The sequence below is a fragment of the Oncorhynchus keta genome, chromosome 5, assembly GCF_023373465.1.
Source record: "Oncorhynchus keta strain PuntledgeMale-10-30-2019 chromosome 5, Oket_V2, whole genome shotgun sequence".
NCBI classification, from domain to species: Eukaryota; Metazoa; Chordata; class Actinopteri; order Salmoniformes; family Salmonidae; genus Oncorhynchus; species Oncorhynchus keta.
In genome coordinates, this window is record NC_068425.1 from 29,938,865 (window position 1) to 29,957,962 (window position 19,098).

At 46.4% G+C, this 19,098-nt stretch overlaps 1 protein-coding gene across 2 annotated transcripts in view; it reads right to left on the minus strand.

The window, feature by feature from the left end:
* LOC118382497 (platelet-derived growth factor subunit A-like) overlaps positions 1 to 19,098 on the minus strand; it is a 55,243-nt gene that overhangs the window by 27,460 nt on the left and 8,685 nt on the right. For both annotated transcript variants that reach the window (XR_008136824.1, XM_052519509.1), the window contains exons 3-4: positions 4,302 to 4,427; positions 2,141 to 2,328 (exon numbers count right to left, since the gene is read on the minus strand). Coding sequence is in view for 1 of the 2 variants with exons in the window: in XM_052519509.1 (XP_052375469.1) it covers positions 2,141 to 2,328; positions 4,302 to 4,427 (314 nt within the window). In the remaining variant the exon portion in view is untranslated. The remainder of the gene's footprint in view (positions 1 to 2,140; positions 2,329 to 4,301; positions 4,428 to 19,098) is intronic.

Consider the following 19,098-nt stretch of genomic DNA (forward strand, 5'->3'; position numbering starts at 1 on the left):
AACACACAATACGTTCTTTTCCCATCCCTCCAACCCTCCATCCCTCACATCTAGCACAAGGAAAACATCTTGGGCTGGCGAGACCTAGAGTTAGAGAGAGAGGACCCCATTCAGCTCTATTCCTAAAGACGGGAAAGAAAACCTTTGGCAGGAGGAGACAATGTTCTTCACACCAAATATCCTGAATGTCTGCTGACTGGAGTCACCCCCGTCGGTTGACCTTTACCGGGATAGAGCCTCTCTCTCTCAGCTCCCTCCCTGGTCCAACACGGAAAAACCTCCCCACAAAACCACCGCCCACGGCTGGCTCCAGGGTTCCCCCCTGCTCCCTGTCCCTGTGTTGTGTGAAGAAAGCTCGTTGATCCAAGGGGGTCAGGAGGGGGACACGGAGGGCGACCACAAGAGAGGGCATTCTGAGACACTGTCCCAGACCCAACCCTCTGTCCATCTTCCACTCTTTCTCCACACCAGTCCTCATAACCCTCTCACTGAAAGCATAGCTTAACATTGTAGTGTTTTCCCCCTAGGCTTCTTTTAAGGAGTGGACAGACAGACAGAAGGACAGTGGGCTGTCAAGGAGACAGACAGACAAGCAAGCAGACAGGCCAGGTGAGGGCGAGACTACAGTGGAGGCCACTCAGACATCATGACTAAGCACTGCCATAACCACTGAGAGCCACAGTGGACCACTTGTTCCTCCCAGTCACTCAGTCCACTATGGAGAACGCTTGACCACTTCTGCAACTGCACCCCAGATAGCCAATGTCCTGACACAAAATGGCCGCCTATCCCTTTGAAAGCTGACTGGCCAGTACTGCTGAGCCAGGAAACTGGTGATGGTATTTTTGTTATTATTCTGGCTAGTGGATCTCCAAAGCTGTGCCCCTGGCATGGTGCAGCAGAGGAGGTTTGCATGACAGCTGATAACCATGTCTCACCAGCATGTGACCAGGCAAGATCAGCACGATGGATAGAGTACAGCGATACTGTCTCATACACACACACACAAGATCAGCAAACACACACATTCAAGAGATATTTAAGAACAGGATGTGCTCCTATGCTCCCCCTATTCGTTCCCAGCCATCCTACACCGCACAGTACCTTGCTTGCTTCCAGGATAGATAAACACACAGGGACCAGAAGCAGTAACATGCTGAAGTGTAAATAGACCAGGAACACAACTGAAGTCAGTGGTGTCTCCTCTGAGGAGAAACAGAGGCAGGGGGTTTTTCACACTAACAAGGGGTGTTAGTTACCGTAAAATACTGCTAGAACACCCCCCCCACCCCACCCCACACTCCTTCTCTCTCCCTCCCTCTCTCTCTCTGCCTGCTTACAGGAACACAGGCAGAGAGTTGTGACAGGGGCTTGCCGGAATGGGACACACAGGACAGTCAAGGCACACAGATGGCAACTGGGCTTTACAACCTGTTTACCATACCATACACTGCTGTATTTCTGTCTCTCTCTGTCTGCTTCTATCTCTGTTGCCATCTCTCTGGCCTCTCTCTCTCTCTCTCTCTCTCTCTCTCTCTCTCTCTCTCTCTCTCTCTCTCTCTCTCTCTCTCTCTCTCTCTCTCTCTCTCTCTCTCTCTATCTCTCTCTCTCTCTTTCCTTCCCTCTCTCTCTTCCCCCCCTCTCTCTCCCCTCTCTCTCTCTCCTCTGTCTCATTCACCTCTCCCTCTTTCTCTCTCTGCTGGTGCTCCTTGATCTACCCTCCAGCTGCTGGCCTAGCTGTAGCCCTCTACCCTTACTCCCTCCCTCCCAGCCATTTCCCGTCCCTCCCTGCCTGGCACAGACACCCTGGACCCTCACCAACCAAGAGATGGAGGGATCGTGGGAGTATACAATACATTTTGGGAGAAGGCCAAATGCCTGTTGAAGGGGGATGGAGACATAGACAGAGGGAGGGAGGGAGGCAACATGTCCTAAGCACTTCTTTTGTACTTAATCAACCTACATGATTTACTGTACACTTACCCAAGTGAATGGGAGGAAAGTGTGTGTGTGTGTGTGTGTGTGTGTGTGTGTGTGTGTGTGTGTGTGTGTGTGTGTGTGTGTGTGTGTGTGTGTGTGTGTGTGTGTGTGTGTGTGTGTGTGTGTGTGTGTGTGTGTGAAAACTGCGCTTCTCTCTCACCTTAACGGTGCGGTGGTGCCTGCGTGAGGGGTGGCAGCGCATGTTGCTGGTGTTGCAGCATCCCGTGCACCTCTTGACCTCTACGCACGGCGGCCATATCAGGAAGTTGGCAGCCGTGGGGTCCACCTGGCTGCGCGGGATCTCATATATCACCGTCCGCGTCTTACACACCGCAGGCACGGCCTCCTCTGGAGAGAGAGGGGGGGGGAGAAAGAGAGGTACTTAGATATACACTCAGATGCTTTTTAATGAAACTATGTAGTACAGTTAAGCAATACGGCACGAGGGGATGCGGTATATGGCCAATATACCACGGCTAAGGACTGTTCTATATTGGAGATATACCACAAACCCCCGAGGTGCCATATTGCTGTTATAAACTGGTTACAAACGTATTTAGAACAGTAAAAATAAATGTTTTGTCATACCCCTGGTATACTGTCTCATGTTTTGTCATACCCCTGGTATACTGTCTCATGTTTTGTCATACCCCTGGTATACTGTCTCATGTTTTGTCATACCCCTGGTATACTGTCTCATGTTTTGTCATACCCCTGGTATACTGTCTCATGTTTTGTCATACCCCTGGTATACTGTCTCATGTTTTGTCATACCCCTGGTATACTGTCTCATGTTTTGTCATACCCCTGGTATACTGTCTCATGTTTTTTGTGAGGACCCCAGGAAGAGTAGCTGCTGCTTTTGTAGCAGCTAATGGGGATCCTAATAAAATACCCAAAATACCAAATATACCACGGCTTTCTGACAATCAGCATTCTGCGCTCGTTCTACCCAGTTTATAATGGTTGTTAGATGCTGTATCATTGAACTGGCTAGAAGCTAGAAGCAGTACATTGGTTTTCTGACCATCGGACGATACACTACTTTCAGAACGTATGCTATCCTACACACACTCAGATCTCTGAGCACCCTTAAGTATGACATCTACATCACTGATCACTGATTCAGGATCAGCTCCTAACCACATTCAAACCTTAACCAGCACTAAAGGCTGATCCGGGAAGATTCACAAAGGAAAAAATGACAAATCCACATAAAGAGACGTGACCTATGACCTGAGGAGTTTGGGTAGTAACTGAGTGAGTGGAGACTCTAGAGAAAGACTGCTTCTTTGTTCTGCTCTAATGCAGCTAGATTAGGCCAAACAGCCTGTCTGCATGTAGGGCTTATGATAAAGGACATGAATAATACGACTGTTTCTAAGGGTGCTGGCACCAGTGGAGGCTGCTGAGGGGAGGACGGCTCATAATAATGGCTGGAATGGAGCAAATGGACTGGCACCATGGAAACCATGTGTTTGATAACATTCCAGCCATTACCACGATCCCGTCCTCCCCAAGTAAGGTGCCACCAACCTCCTGTGACTGGCACGTATATTCAAACAGCAGGCAAGGCATGACCAGCCCTTCATTTGAGACGTGATGCCCTGAGAAGTATGCTCCAGAAAGAATAGAGTACCGAGTACAATATGCCACCATTATACAACGAGGCTGGAGCGCGTGCACACAGTACAGTGAGTGACTGCTGGTTTGGATGCCAACAACATCTGCAGTACAACTCATCCTCTTGGTATGGTACATCATCTAACCAGGAAGAACCCATAGTTACAGGCTGTAACTAAAGCCCGGAGACTTCTTGTGTGAGGAGTACCTGAAGAGTGGCTTAGTGGGCTAATGCAGTCTAATGGAAGACCCGTGTTCGAACCCCGTCCGTCACACAAGCGACACACTAGGCTCCTCTCCAGACCTGTATCAGAGGATGCCTCTACCCGCGTGGCACTCTCCCAGGTAATACAAGTCAAGGCCCGGCGAGTTGAGACATGAACACTGAATGCCTGGAATTTCCTTGCTTAAGGATACTTTTTTCTCCTCCCGACATGTGTGTCTTAGATCTACACGCCACAGTCAATCATAGGCTCCCCTAGACCGGTAACCCCTCCCTTTCCTCACCAGCGATAATCTCCCAAGAATCCTAGAGTAAACGTTTGGTAGATAGACGTCTTGTCTTCATTGTAAGTGCCTCAGTAAACACAACCTAACATCATATCCATTCATTGTCATGCCTTGGTTCAAACGTAGCCTGTGTGTGTGAACCCTGTATCGTGTTGTAATGTGATGATTGTGTGGCGTTGCAGACCTACCAACGCTCCTCTTGCGTCGGCTGTGTATCTGTGAGCTCTTCAGGTCTGAGTAGCCATGCTGTTGGGAGTAGTTCTTATGATGCTTCTGCATCGGCTTGGTCTCCTCGATGACCTCATTTTCCGCACCTCGTCAAAACAGAAGGCAGCCGTGTTAATGCAATGTCTCGACACACACACACGCACACACACACATACACAGTCGCAGACACTCACGCCCACACACACAAACACACGGACACACACACAGTCGCAGACACTCACGCCCACACACTCATCCACACGTACACACACGCGCACATGCACATGCACACGCACGCACGCGCGCACGCACGCACGCACGCACGCACACACACACACACACACACACACACACACACACACACAGAGAAAGGAAGCTTACTCAACCAAGAAAGTTCACCTCAGTTTCACCACTCAAGCCTACATTAATGACACTTTACAAGCCCACTAGAGCTTAATTGGAGGTGAATTACATTGTGGTACAAGTGGCTAGTGTGGTCCTCACCTAAAGACTGCGTCATTTCCTCCATTGATGTTTTATGGAGCCTGCTTCTACACAACAAACATTCCTAGTCACCGGCTTAATGAGTTAAATGAACCGCCTTTATTGGCTTGGCAGATGGTTGATGATGTCATACCTCGACAATAATCACCATCATCATCGTTGTTCGGCTGCAAAACAGTCGACCACAAGCCTCCTCCAGTAGGGGTTACAGCAAACATGATCTAGATAGTGTGTTTCAAACCATGCCTTAGACCTTAATGCATACACTAAAACTAAATGCTTCTAAATAGTGCCAAATAGGGTTCTTTGGCTTGTTCTTTGGCTTAAAAACCTGTATGGTTCTTCAAACGGTACTACAAAGAACATTTAAGATTGATGCAGGATCTTTATAGAGCCATAGCAGATCCCTTATTGGTGCTATATAGAACCCTTTCCTAAGGTTCTATACAGAACCATTAATCAAAGGTTCTATATAGCACCAAAAAAGGGTTCCACTATGGTTACAACCCATTTTGGAGCTATACAGAGCCCTTTTTAAGGTTCTTTATAGAACCTTTATGGAGAATGGTTCTATAAAGAACCTTCATCAATATTAAATGTTCTATGTAGTACTGTTTGAAGAACCATAAATGTTGTTATTTTGGTTAGCCATATTATATTGTTTGAATCCCATAGGTGTTATTATTGTGGTAATTGACAAGTTAGATCAGGTGTTCTAGGCCTGGAACTGCTGGGACTCGCTGAGGGGAAAAGTGAGAACTGAGGTAGACAACAGTTCTCAGTTGACATAAGGCCATATGTGAGTCTTTCACAAGGCACCGTCACTGGACATGGTCAGATTAACAACGCAATGTCATAACAACACAGGTGATATCAACTGGAATGACACTCACTCACGGTTGTACAAAATGAGCTGTGAGCAAACCATGCCCCAAAATATTCTAATGAGCCACCACCCCTACATTTTAATTATCACTAACAGAGAAACCCTTTTCTGAACTGCAAAGAACCATCGAAGGGCTCAATGGGTCCATTGAGTCCTTATGGTTCCACATAGAACCATCACCCTTCCAAAAGAACCTTTGACGAAGCCTCTTTTCTTAGTGTGTAATTACATGCTCAGTCTTATTCACCCATTACTAACACAGTGGGAGGAGGGGGAGACTTTCACAGAAGGAATGCAGCGGCTACAGTTGAGTCACACAGGTGGCCATCTTGTAATGTATTCCAAGGTGGTCGTTTCACAGGTGGTCATCAACCCCCATCAGCCAAGTAGTCTAATTAGTGGTTTTACATCACTATTTATAGGAAATGTTTGCTTAAATGTTGACTTTTGGCAGAAAGTGTACAATTACGTTGAGTGTAATTATGTTTAGTCATGGTGCCACAGTACAGTACAGTACAGGGCTGTTAGCTAACTGAATGCTAACAGTTTACTGTAGCTAGCTCACCTTATTACAGTCATGGTGCCACAGTACAGTGCAGGGCTGTTAGCTAACTGAACACTAACAGTTTACTGTAGCTAGCTCACCTTATTACAGTCATGGTGCCACAGTACAGTGCAGGGCTGTTAGCTAACTGAATGCTAACAGTTTACTGTAGCTAGCTCACATTATTACAGTCATGGTGCCACAGTACAGTGCAGGGCTGTTAGCTAACTGAATGCTAACAGTTTACTGTAGCTAGCTCACCTTATTACAGTCATGGTGCCACAGTACAGTGCAGGGCTGTTAGCTAACTGAATGCTAACAGTTTACTGTAGCTTGCTCACATTATTACAGTCATGGTGCCACAGTACAGTGCAGGGCTGTTAGCTAACTGAATGCTAACAGTTTACTGTAGCTAGCTCACCTTATTACAGTCATGGTGCCACAGTACAGTGCAGGGCTGTTAGCTAACTGAATGCTAACAGTTTACTGTAGCTAGCTCACCTTATTACAGTCATGGTGCCACAGTACAGTGCAGGGCTGTTAGCTAACTGAATGCTAACAGTTTACTGTAGCTAGCTCACCTTATTACAGTCATGGTGCCACAGTACAGTGCAGGGCTGTTACCTAACTGAATGCTAACAGTTTACTGTAGCTAGCTCACCTTATTACAGTCATGGTGCCACAGTACAGTGCAGGGCTGTTAGCTAACTGAATGCTAACAGTTTACTGTAGCTAGCTCACATTATTACAGTCATGGTGCCACAGTACAGTGCAGGGCTGTTAGCTAACTGAATGCTAACAGTTTACTGTAGTGCTCACATTATTACAGTCATGGTGCCACAGTACAGTGCAGGGCTGTTAGCTAACTGAATGCTAACAGTTTACTGTAGCTAGCTCACCTTATTACAGTCATGGTGCCACAGTACAGTGCAGGGCTGTTAGCTAACTGAATGCTAACAGTTTACTGTAGCTAGCTCACATTATTACAGTCATGGTGCCACAGTACAGTGCAGGGCTGTTAGCTAACTGAATGCTAACAGTTTACTGTAGCTAGCTCACCTTATTACAGTCATGGTGCCACAGTACAGTACAGGGCTGTTAGCTAACTGAATGCTAACAGTTTACTGTAGCTAGCTCACCTTATTACAGTCATGGTGCCACAGTACAGTGCAGGGCTGTTAGCTAACTGAATGCTAACAGTTTACAGCTCTTATTACAGTCATGGTGCCACAGTACAGTGCAGGGCTGTTAGCTAACTGAATGCTAACAGTTTACTGTAGCTAGCTCACATTATTACAGTCATGGTGCCACAGTACAGTACAGGGCTGTTAGCTAACTGAATGCTAACAGTTTACTGTAGCTAGCTCACCTTATTACAGTCATGGTGCCACAGTACAGTGCAGGGCTGTTAGCTAACTGAATGCTAACAGTTTACTGTAGCTAGCTCACATTATTACAGTCATGGTGCCACAGTACAGTGCAGGGCTGTTAGCTAACTGAATGCTAACAGTTTACTGTAGCTAGCTCACCTTATTACAGTCATGGTGCCACAGTACAGTGCAGGGCTGTTAGCTAACTGAATGCTAACAGTTTACTGTAGCTAGCTCACCTTATTACAGTCATGGTGCCACAGTACAGTGCAGGGCTGTTAGCTAACTGAATGCTAACAGTTTACTGTAGCTAGCTCACCTTATTACAGTCATGGTGCCACAGTACAGTGCAGGGCTGTTAGCTAACTGAATGCTAACAGTTTACTGTAGCTAGCTCACCTTATTACAGTCATGGTGCCACAGTACAGTGCAGGGCTGTTAGCTAACTGAATGCTAACAGTTTACTGTAGCTAGCTCACATTATTACAGTCATGGTGCCACAGTACAGTGCAGGGCTGTTAGCTAACTGAATGCTAACAGTTTACTGTAGCTAGCTCACCTTATTACAGTCATGGTGCCACAGTACAGTGCAGGGCTGTTAGCTAACTGAATGCTAACAGTTTACTGTAGCTAGCTCACCTTATTACAGTCATGGTGCCACAGTACAGTGCAGGGCTGTTAGCTAACTGAATGCTAACAGTTTACTGTAGCTAGCTCACCATTATTACAGTCATGGTGCCACAGTACAGTGCAGGGCTGTTAGCTAACTGAATGCTAACAGTTTACTGTAGCTAGCTCACCTTATTACAGTCATGGTGCCACAGTACAGTGCAGGGCTGTTAGCTAACTGAATGCTAACAGTTTACTGTAGCTAGCTCACCTTATTACAGTCATGGTGCCACAGTACAGTGCAGGGCTGTTAGCTAACTGAATGCTAACAGTTTACTGTAGCTAGCTCACCTTATTACAGTCATGGTGCCACAGTACAGTGCAGGGCTGTTAGCTAACTGAATGCTAACAGTTTACTGTAGCTAGCTCACCTTATTACAGTCATGGTGCCACAGTACAGTGCAGGGCTGTTAGCTAACTGAATGCTAACAGTTTACTGTAGCTAGCTCACCTTATTACAGTCATGGTGCCACAGTACAGTGCAGGGCTGTTAGCTAACTGAATGCTAACAGTTTACTGTAGCTAGCTCACCTTATTACAGTCATGGTGCCACAGTACAGTGCAGGGCTGTTAGCTAACTGAATGCTAACAGTTTACTGTAGCTAGCTCACCTTATTACAGTCATGGTGCCACAGTACAGTGCAGGGCTGTTAGCTAACTGAATGCTAACAGTTTACTGTAGCTAGCTCACATTATTACAGTCATGGTGCCACAGTACAGTGCAGGGCTGTTAGCTAACTGAATGCTAACAGTTTACTGTAGCTGCTTATTACAGTCATGGTGCCACAGTACAGTGCAGGGCTGTTAGCTAACTGAATGCTAACAGTTTACTGTAGCTAGCTCACCTTATTACAGTCATGGTGCCACAGTACAGTGCAGGGCTGTTAGCTAACTGAATGCTAACAGTTTACTGTAGCATTATTACAGTCATGGTGCCACAGTACAGTGCAGGGCTGTTAGCTAACTGAATGCTAACAGTTTACTGTAGCTGCTCACCTTATTACAGTCATGGTGCCACAGTACAGTACAGGGCTATTAGCTAACTGAATGCTAACAGTTTACTGTAGCTAGCTCACCTTATTACAGTCATGGTGCCACAGTACAGTACAGGGCTGTTAGCTAACTGAATGCTAACAGTTTACTGTAGCTAGCTCACCTTATTACAGTCATGGTGCCACAGTACAGTGCAGGGCTGTTAGCTAACTGAATGCTAACAGTTTACTGTAGCTTGCTCACATTATTACAGTCATGGTGCCACAGTACAGTGCAGGGCTGTTAGCTAACTGAATGCTAACAGTTTACTGTAGCTAGCTCACCTTATTACAGTCATGGTGCCACAGTACAGTGCAGGGCTGTTAGCTAACTGAATGCTAACAGTTTACTGTAGCTAGCTCACCTTATTACAGTCATGGTGCCACAGTACAGTGCAGGGCTGTTAGCTAACTGAATGCTAACAGTTTACTGTAGCTAGCTCACCTTATTACAGTCATGGTGCCACAGTACAGTGCAGGGCTGTTAGCTAACTGAATGCTAACAGTTTACTGTAGCTAGCTCACCTTATTACAGTCATGGTGCCACAGTACAGTGCAGGGCTGTTAGCTAACTGAATGCTAACAGTTTACTGTAGCTGCTCACATTATTACAGTCATGGTGCCACAGTACAGTACAGTACAGGGCTGTTAGCTAACTGAATGCTAACAGTTTACTGTAGCTAGCTCACCTTATTACAGTCATGGTGCCACAGTACAGTGCAGGGCTGTTAGCTAACTGAATGCTAACAGTTTACTGTAGCTAGCTCACCTTATTACAGTCATGGTGCCACAGTACAGTGCAGGGCTGTTAGCTAACTGAATGCTAACAGTTTACTGTAGCTAGCTCACCTTATTACAGTCATGGTGCCACAGTACAGTGCAGGGCTGTTAGCTAACTGAATGCTAACAGTTTACTGTAGCTTGCTCACATTATTACAGTCATGGTGCCACAGTACAGTGCAGGGCTGTTAGCTAACTGAATGCTAACAGTTTACTGTAGCTTGCTCACATTATTACAGTCATGGTGCCACAGTACAGTGCAGGGCTGTTAGCTAACTGAATGCTAACAGTTTACTGTAGCTAGCTCACCTTATTACAGTCATGGTGCCACAGTACAGTGCAGGGCTGTTAGCTAACTGAATGCTAACAGTTTACTGTAGCTAGCTCACCTTATTACAGTCATGGTGCCACAGTACAGTGCAGGGCTGTTAGCTAACTGAATGCTAACATGTAGTAGCTCACCTTATTACAGTCATGGTGCCACAGTACAGTGCAGGGCTGTTAGCTAACTGAATGCTAACAGTTTACTGTAGCTAGCTCACCTTATTACAGTCATGGTGCCACAGTACAGTGCAGGGCTGTTAGCTAACTGAATGCTAACAGTTTACTGTAGCTTGCTCACATTATTACAGTCATGGTGCCACAGTACAGTGCAGGGCTGTTAGCTAACTGAATGCTAACAGTTTACTGTAGCTTGCTCACATTATTACAGTCATGGTGCCACAGTACAGTGCAGGGCTGTTAGCTAACTGAATGCTAACAGTTTACTGTATGCTCACCTTATTACAGTCATGGTGCCACAGTACAGTGCAGGGCTGTTAGCTAACTGAATGCTAACAGTTTACTGTAGCTAGCTCACCTTATTACAGTCATGGTGCCACAGTACAGTGCAGGGCTGTTAGCTAACTGAATGCTAACAGTTTACTGTAGCTAGCTCACCTTATTACAGTCATGGTGCCACAGTACAGTGCAGGGCTGTTAGCTAACTGAATGCTAACAGTTTACTGTAGCTTGCTCACATTATTACAGTCATGGTGCCACAGTACAGTGCAGGGCTGTTAGCTAACTGAATGCTAACAGTTTACTGTAGCTAGCTCACATTATTACAGTCATGGTGCCACAGTACAGTGCAGGGCTGTTAGCTAACTGAATGCTAACAGTTTAATGCTTATTACAGTCATGGTTACTGCAGGGCTGTTAGCTAACTGAATGCTAACAGTTTACTGTAGCTAGCTCACTTATTACAGTCATGGTGCCACAGTACAGTGCAGGGCTGTTAGCTAACTGAATGCTAACAGTTTACTGTAGCTAGCTCACCTTATTACAGTCATGGTGCCACAGTACAGTGCAGGGCTGTTAGCTAACTGAATGCTAACAGTTTACTGTAGCTAGCTCACCTTATTACAGTCATGGTGCCACAGTACAGTGCAGGGCTGTTAGCTAACTGAATGCTAACAGTTTACTGTAGCTTGCTCACATTATTACAGTCATGGTGCCAGTACAGTACAGTGCAGGGCTGTTAGCTAACTGAATGCTAACAGTTTACTGTAGCTAGCTCACCTTATTACAGTCATGGTGCCACAGTACAGTGCAGGGCTGTTAGCTAACTGAATGCTAACAGTTTACTGTAGCTAGCTCACCTTATTACAGTCATGGTGCCACAGTACAGTGCAGGGCTGTTAGCTAACTGAATGCTAACAGTTTACTGTAGCTAGCTCACCTTATTACAGTCATGGTGCCACAGTACAGTGCAGGGCTGTTTAACATGTAACAGTTTACTGGTGCTCACCTTATTACAGTCATGGTGCCACAGTACAGTGCAGGGCTGTTAGCTAACTGAATGCTAACAGTTTACTGTAGCTTGCTCACATTATTACAGTCATGGTGCCACAGTACAGTGCAGGGCTGTTAGCTAACTGAATGCTAACAGTTTACTGTAGCTAGCTCACATTATTACAGTCATGGTGCCACAGTACAGTGCAGGGCTGTTAGCTAACTGAATGCTAACAGTTTACTGTAGCTAGCTCACCTTATTACAGTCATGGTGCCACAGTACAGTACAGTGCAGGGCTGTTAGCTAACTGAATGCTAACAGTTTACTGTAGCTAGCTCACCTTATTACAGTCATGGTGCCACAGTACAGTACAGTGCAGGGCTGTTAGCTAACTGAATGCTAACAGTTTACTGTAGCTAGCTCACCTTATTACAGTCATGGTGCCAGTACAGTACAGTGCAGGGCTGTTAGCTAACTGAATGCTAACAGTTTACTGTAGCTAGCTCACCTTATTACAGTCATGGTGCCACACAGTACAGTGCAGGGCTGTTAGCTAACTGAATGCTAACAGTTTACTGTAGCTAGCTCACCTTATTACAGTCATGGTGCCACAGTACAGTGCAGGGCTGTTAGCTAACTGAATGCTAACAGTTTACTGTAGCTTGCTCACCTTATTACAGTCATGGTGCCACAGTACAGTGCAGGGCTGTTAGCTAACTGAATGCTAACAGTTTACTGTAGCTAGCTCACCTTTTACAGTCATGGTACAGTACAGTGCAGGGCTGTTAGCTAACTGAATGCTAACAGTTTACTGTAGCTTGCTCACCTTATTACAGTCATGGTGCCACAGTACAGTGCAGGGCTGTTAGCTAACTGAATGCTAACAGTTTACTGTAGCTTGCTCACATTATTACAGTCATGGTGCCACAGTACAGTGCAGGGCTGTTAGCTAACTGAACACTAACAGTTTACTGTAGCTTGCTCACATTATTACAGTCATGGTGCCACAGTACAGTGCAGGGCTGTTAGCTAACTGAACACTAACAGTTTACTGTAGCTTGCTCACATTATTACAGTCATGGTGCCACAGTACAGTGCAGGGCTGTTAGCTAACTGAACACTAACAGTTTACTGTAGCTTGCTCACATTATTACAGTCATGGTGCCACAGTACAGTGCAGGGCTGTTAGCTAACTGAACACTAACAGTTTACTGTAGCTTGCTCACATTATTACAGTCATGGTGCCACAGTACAGTGCAGGGCTGTTAGCTAACTGAATGCTAACAGTTTACTGTAGCTAGCTCACCTTATTACAGTCATGGTGCCACAGTACAGTGCAGGGCTGTTAGCTAACTGAATGCTAACAGTTTACTGTAGCTTGCTCACATTATTACAGTCATGGTGCCACAGTACAGTGCAGGGCTGTTAGCTAACTGAATGCTAACAGTTTACTGTAGCTTGCTCACATTATTACAGTCATGGTGCCACAGTACAGTACAGTGCAGGGCTGTTACCTAACTGAATGCTAACAGTTTACTGTAGCTAGCTCACCTTATTACAGGCATGGTGCCACAGTACAGTGCAGGGCTGTTAGCTAACTGAATGCTAACAGTTTACTGTAGCTAGCTCACCTTATTACAGTCATGGTGCCACAGTACAGTGCAGGGCTGTTAGCTAACTGAATGCTAACAGTTTACTGTAGCTAGCTCACCTTATTACAGTCATGGTGCCACAGTACAGTGCAGGGCTGTTACCTAACTGAATGCTAACAGTTTACTGTAGCTAGCTCACCTTATTACAGTCATGGTGCCACAGTACAGTGCAGGGCTGTTAGCTAACTGAATGCTAACAGTTTACTGTAGCTTGCTCACATTATTACAGTCATGGTGCCACAGTACAGTGCAGGGCTGTTAGCTAACTGAATGCTAACAGTTTACTGTAGCTTGCTCACCTTATTACAGTCATGGTGCCACAGTACAGTGCAGGGCTGTTAGCTAACTGAATGCTAACAGTTTACTGTAGCTAGCTCACCTTTTTACAGTCATGGTGCCACAGTACAGTACAGTGCAGGGCTGTTAGCTAACTGAACACTAACAGTTTACTGTAGCTTGCTCACCTTATTACAGTCATGGTGCCACAGTACAGTGCAGGGCTGTTAGCTAACTGAATGCTAACAGTTTACTGTAGCTTGCTCACATTATTACAGTCATGGTGCCACAGTACAGTGCAGGGCTGTTAGCTAACTGAACACTAACAGTTTACTGTAGCTTGCTCACATTATTACAGTCATGGTGCCACAGTACAGTGCAGGGCTGTTAGCTAACTGAATGCTAACAGTTTACTGTAGCTTGCTCACATTATTACAGTCATGGTGCCACAGTACAGTGCAGGGCTGTTAGCTAACTGAATGCTAACAGTTTACTGTAGCTAGCTCACCTTATTACAGTCATGGTGCCACAGTACAGTGCAGGGCTGTTAGCTAACTGAATGCTAACAGTTTACTGTAGCTAGCTCACATTATTACAGTCATGGTGCCACAGTACAGTGCAGGGCTGTTAGCTAACTGAATGCTAACAGTTTACTGTAGCTAGCTCACCTTATTACAGTCATGGTGCCACAGTACAGGGCTGTTAGCTAACTGAATGCTAACAGTTTACTGTAGCTAGCTCACCTTATTACAGTCATGGTGCCACAGTACAGTGCAGGGCTGTTAGCTAACTGAATGCTAACAGTTTACTGTAGCTTGCTCACATTATTACAGTCATGGTGCCACAGTACAGTACAGTGCAGGGCTGTTACCTAACTGAATGCTAACAGTTTACTGTAGCTAGCTCACCTTATTACAGTCATGGTGCCACAGTACAGTGCAGGGCTGTTAGCTAACTGAATGCTAACAGTTTACTGTAGCTAGCTCACCTTATTACAGTCATGGTGCCACAGTACAGTGCAGGGCTGTTAGCTAACTGAATGCTAACAGTTTACTGTAGCTAGCTCACCTTATTACAGTCATGGTGCCACAGTACAGTGCAGGGCTGTTACCTAACTGAATGCTAACAGTTTACTGTAGCTAGCTCACCTTATTACAGTCATGGTGCCACAGTACAGTGCAGGGCTGTTAGCTAACTGAATGCTAACAGTTTACTGTAGCTTGCTCACATTATTACAGTCATGGTGCCACAGTACAGTGCAGGGCTGTTAGCTAACTGAATGCTAACAGTTTACTGTAGCTTGCTCACATTATTACAGTCATGGTGCCACAGTACAGTGCAGGGCTGTTAGCTAACTGAATGCTAACAGTTTACTGTAGCTAGCTCACCTTATTACAGTCATGGTGCCACAGTACAGTACAGTGCAGGGCTGTTAGCTAACTGAATGCTAACAGTTTACTGTAGCTAGCTCACCTTATTACAGTCATGGTGCCACAGTACAGTACAGTGCAGGGCTGTTAGCTAACTGAATGCTAACAGTTTACTGTAGCTAGCTCACCTTATTACAGTCATGGTGCCACAGTACAGTACAGTGCAGGGCTGTTAGCTAACTGAATGCTAACAGTTTACTGTAGCTAGCTCACCTTATTACAGTCATGGTGCCACAGTACAGTACAGTGCAGGGCTGTTAGCTAACTGAATGCTAACAGTTTACTGTAGCTAGCTCACCTTATTACAGTCATGGTGCCACAGTACAGTAAAGTGCAGGGCTGTTAGCTAACTGAATGCTAACAGTTTACTGTAGCTTGCTCACCTTATTACAGTCATGGTGCCACAGTACAGTGCAGGGCTGTTAGCTAACTGAATGCTAACAGTTTACTGTAGCTAGCTCACCTTTTTACAGTCATGGTGCCACAGTACAGTACAGTGCAGGGCTGTTAGCTAACTGAACACTAACAGTTTACTGTAGCTTGCTCACCTTATTACAGTCATGGTGCCACAGTACAGTGCAGGGCTGTTAGCTAACTGAATGCTAACAGTTTACTGTAGCTTGCTCACATTATTACAGTCATGGTGCCACAGTACAGTGCAGGGCTGTTAGCTAACTGAACACTAACAGTTTACTGTAGCTTGCTCACATTATTACAGTCATGGTGCCACAGTACAGTGCAGGGCTGTTAGCTAACTGAACACTAACAGTTTACTGTAGCTTGCTCACATTATTACAGTCATGGTGCCACAGTACAGTGCAGGGCTGTTAGCTAACTGAACACTAACAGTTTACTGTAGCTTGCTCACATTATTACAGTCATGGTGCCACAGTACAGTGCAGGGCTGTTAGCTAACTGAACACTAACAGTTTACTGTAGCTTGCTCACATTATTACAGTCATGGTGCCACAGTACAGTGCAGGGCTGTTAGCTAACTGAACACTAACAGTTTACTGTAGCTTGCTCACATTATTACAGTCATGGTGCCACAGTACAGTGCAGGGCTGTTAGCTAACTGAACACTAACAGTTTACTGTAGCTAGCTCACCTTATTACAGTCATGGTCATCTGATAATCTCAGCTTGTTTTGGTCCCCACCCAGAGTATGCACTTTATTATAGGATCTGGTGCCAAAGTAACACACACTCATGGTACAGACCGCAAACACACACACACTCATGACTGGCGTACACACACACACACACACACACACACACACACACACACACACACACACACACACACACACACACACACACACACACACACACACACACACACACACACACACACACACACACACACACACACACACACACACACACACACACACACACACGCACACACGCACACACACACACACAGCAGTAAAACGATAAAGGGCTGTTCAGTGGATCAGGGAACAGAGGCTGGACTGTCCAGAAGCTTTCTGAGACACTGTTTACAGATCAGGTGGGTCCTCTCTCTGGTAGCCCACCTGTTCAAGGGACACAACCCCATACCTGTTCACATATACTGAACACACACACACACAACGGAAACCTAAACACACACACATCAGAACTCAACTCACTATGCTCATAACAACGTAAAGCCCAGAGTCAACCATTAGACAAATCCTTCAGGTAAACACACGGACTTCACTTACAGCTCCTTTGTGCTATAGATGAGACGTTTGAAAGGCTTTTCTTCTCCTGTACAAGGTCTATATAAACCTCTGTTTGCTTATTTATTTACATCTGTATGCTGCATTTCGAGGCCTTGTGAAGCCTAAACATTGCCCAGGCAGTGGGAAGAGAGAGAGAGCGGGCCTTTGCTTCTTCCAGCTAGTCAGTCATTTACATTCGAGTCATTTAGCAGACCCTCTTATCCAGAGCAACCACAGGAGCAAATAGGGTTAAATGTCTTGCTCAAGGGCACATTGACAGATTTTTTTTCACCTAGTCGACTCTGGGATTTGAACCAGCTATCTTTTGCTTATAACAGCTAGGGTACCTACCGTCCCAGTCAGACAGCTGTGACCCAGAAAAGATTTCCCTCCCTAGAGGAAGTGATTAATGTTTACCTGCTCTGCTTGGGAGCCCAGTCTCCCTGCCGTTTAGCCCAACACAAAACCTATAGGTATCACTGTGTCAAGTAGGCTCATATACACTGAGGCACACAAACACACACGCTAAAACATGCATGCACGCATACACGGACACACACACATATGCACTCAGTCAGACACACAAACATGCACGCATGGACACGCAGGACGTGGAAGCACACATTCAGACACGCACACTAACACACACACTCTGTCCTGTCTGCCCTCCTGTCAGTGAAACAGGTTGTGACAGCTGCCTGATGTCTCCACCTAACAACCTTTTAATGCTTTGGGTCACTGACAGAACTCCCAGCCTGCTTCTCTTTCTGTCTCTCTCTCACTCGCCCCTTAACCTTTCTCCGTTTACCCTTCTCTCTTCCTCCATCCCTCTTTCTCTTGCTCTCCCCCTCTTTATCTCTCTCTACCTTTCCCCGTCTCTCTCTCAATCCCTCTCTCTCTCCCTTTTTATCTCTCTACCCGCTACCTCTCTACATCTCAACCCCCCTTAATTTCTCTCTATCTAGTCTTCCCTTTTCTCTCTCTAGGTGGAAAGGGAGGGAAGGAGAGGGGGAGGCAGGCAGGGAGGGAGGGAGTGAAGGAGAGGGGGAGGCAGGCAGGTTGGGAGGGAAGGAGAGGGGGAGGCAGGCAGGGAGGGAGGGAAGGAGAGGGGGGGCAGGCAGGTTGGGAGGGAGGAAAGGAAGGATAGGGGAGGCAGGCACGGGGTGGAGGGGAGGGAAGGGGAGGGGGCAGGCAGGGAGGGAGGGAGGGGGAGGAGGGAGAGGGAGGCAGGCAGGGGGGGGGAGGGAGGGAGGGAGGGAGGGGAGGAGGGAGGGAGGGAGGGAGGGAGGGAGGGAGGGAGGGAGGGAGGGAGGGAGGGAGGGAGGGAGGGAGGGAGGGAGGGAGGGAGGGAGGGAGGGAGGGAGGGAGGGAGGGAGGGAGGGGCAGGCAGAGAAGAAGGAAGACAAGCAGGGAGGGCGTCACGGCAATGGACACTGGGAGGAGACAGGCCATGTCAGAGTGGCTGGAGAGAGAAAAGGAGTCGCCATATAAAGGAGGCCTTTATGGACTGACTACTGCTTTTTCAGCATCACAAAAGACCTTTCTGTTGTTTTCCTTTCTACATGAAGAAAGCAGGCTGGGAGAGAAAGAGAGAGGGAGGGGGAAGGGAGGGAGATGGATGGACATAGTGATTAGAACGAGAGAGGGGGAAGGATAGATGGAGACGGGGGAGAAGAGAGAAACGGATATGGATAGACAGAGAGAGAGAGGCAAGCATGAAGACACAGAAGCAGACTGAATGAGCAAGAGAGAGAAAGAAAAAAGAAAGGAGAGAGAGGAAGAGAAAGACAGTAAACAAGACAGACAGAGAAAGATATAATGCTACCTCTGTAAGGAACCCCCCTCCTCTCTCCTGTCTACTCCAGGTAAGGTTTAGGTAAAGGCTTGTTGGTAATGACACGCCTGCTGCCTGCAGCAGCCTTCTCAGTCTCCAGCCATGAATCACACTGCCTCTGATGACTCCTAAATTACTCACTCTATTAGCTAGGAGACTGACTCTCTCTCTCTCTGTGTGTCTCTCTCTCTCTGTGTCTCTCTCTCTCTGTGTGTCTCTCTCTCTCTCTATGTTTGACTCCCCCTTTCACTGTCAGCATGCTACCTGCTGACACAACACTTCTGGACCTGTTTTCATAAAGTATCTCAGAGTAGGAGTGC